The sequence below is a fragment of the Gracilinanus agilis genome, unplaced genomic scaffold (assembly GCF_016433145.1).
Source record: "Gracilinanus agilis isolate LMUSP501 unplaced genomic scaffold, AgileGrace unplaced_scaffold53117, whole genome shotgun sequence".
Classification (NCBI taxonomy): domain Eukaryota; kingdom Metazoa; phylum Chordata; class Mammalia; order Didelphimorphia; family Didelphidae; genus Gracilinanus; species Gracilinanus agilis.
This window is the reverse complement of record NW_025388152.1, coordinates 6,503-7,080: the sequence shown is the minus strand read 5'-3', so window position 1 is coordinate 7,080 and position 578 is coordinate 6,503. Positions and strand designations below refer to the sequence as shown.

The following is a 578-nucleotide window of genomic DNA, read 5'->3' as shown; positions in this document are numbered from 1 at the left end:
GGCGCTTCTCTGCCCGCAGATGGCTCAGCCACAAAGGAGTGAGGCAGAAACGGCTCAACGACTGGCTGGGAATCAAAAACGACCACATCGACGAGTAAGTGCCTCTCGGGGTCTCCCGGGGTGGGGGTGGGGGGCCCGGCCCTCGCGGGGGGCTCCTCCGGCCCGCCTGATGGCCTCCCGCCTGCTCGGCAGGACCTATTTTATGAACGAAGAGGACGAGAATCTTCCGCACTACGACGAGAAGACGTGGTTTGTCGGGGATCTCAACCGGCTGCAGGCGGAGGACCTGCTCCACGGGAAGCCCGACGGAGCCTTTTTAATTCGCGAGAGTAGCAAGAAGGGGTGCTACGCCTGCTCCGTGGTGTGAGTCTCCCAAAGGGCCCCGCTGGGAGCTGGGCAGATTCCCGGGGCGGGGGCGGGCGGGGCCCTCACATTCTCCCCCGAACCCCAGGGACCGTCGGCAGCTTGCTCAGACCTGTTTCTACTCGCTGCGGACAGTTCTAGGGCCCGAACCTGTAAAGGGCTCCTCCTTGCTGGGGGCCGGGGGCGGGGCCGGGCCGGGGCGGGGCCGGGGGCCG

General features: G+C 67.0%; 1 protein-coding gene across 1 annotated transcript in view; it reads left to right on the top strand.

The window, feature by feature from the left end:
* Positions 1-8: 8 nt before the first annotated feature.
* Positions 9-578, top strand: part of LOC123255846 (phosphatidylinositol 3-kinase regulatory subunit gamma-like) — a gene marked incomplete at its 5' end in the record, with an annotated part of 1,187 nt that continues 617 nt past the window's right edge. The window contains 2 exons of the mRNA XM_044684572.1: positions 9-94; positions 193-363. Coding sequence (XP_044540507.1) covers positions 9-94; positions 193-363 — 257 coding nt within the window. The remainder of the gene's footprint in view (positions 95-192; positions 364-578) is intronic.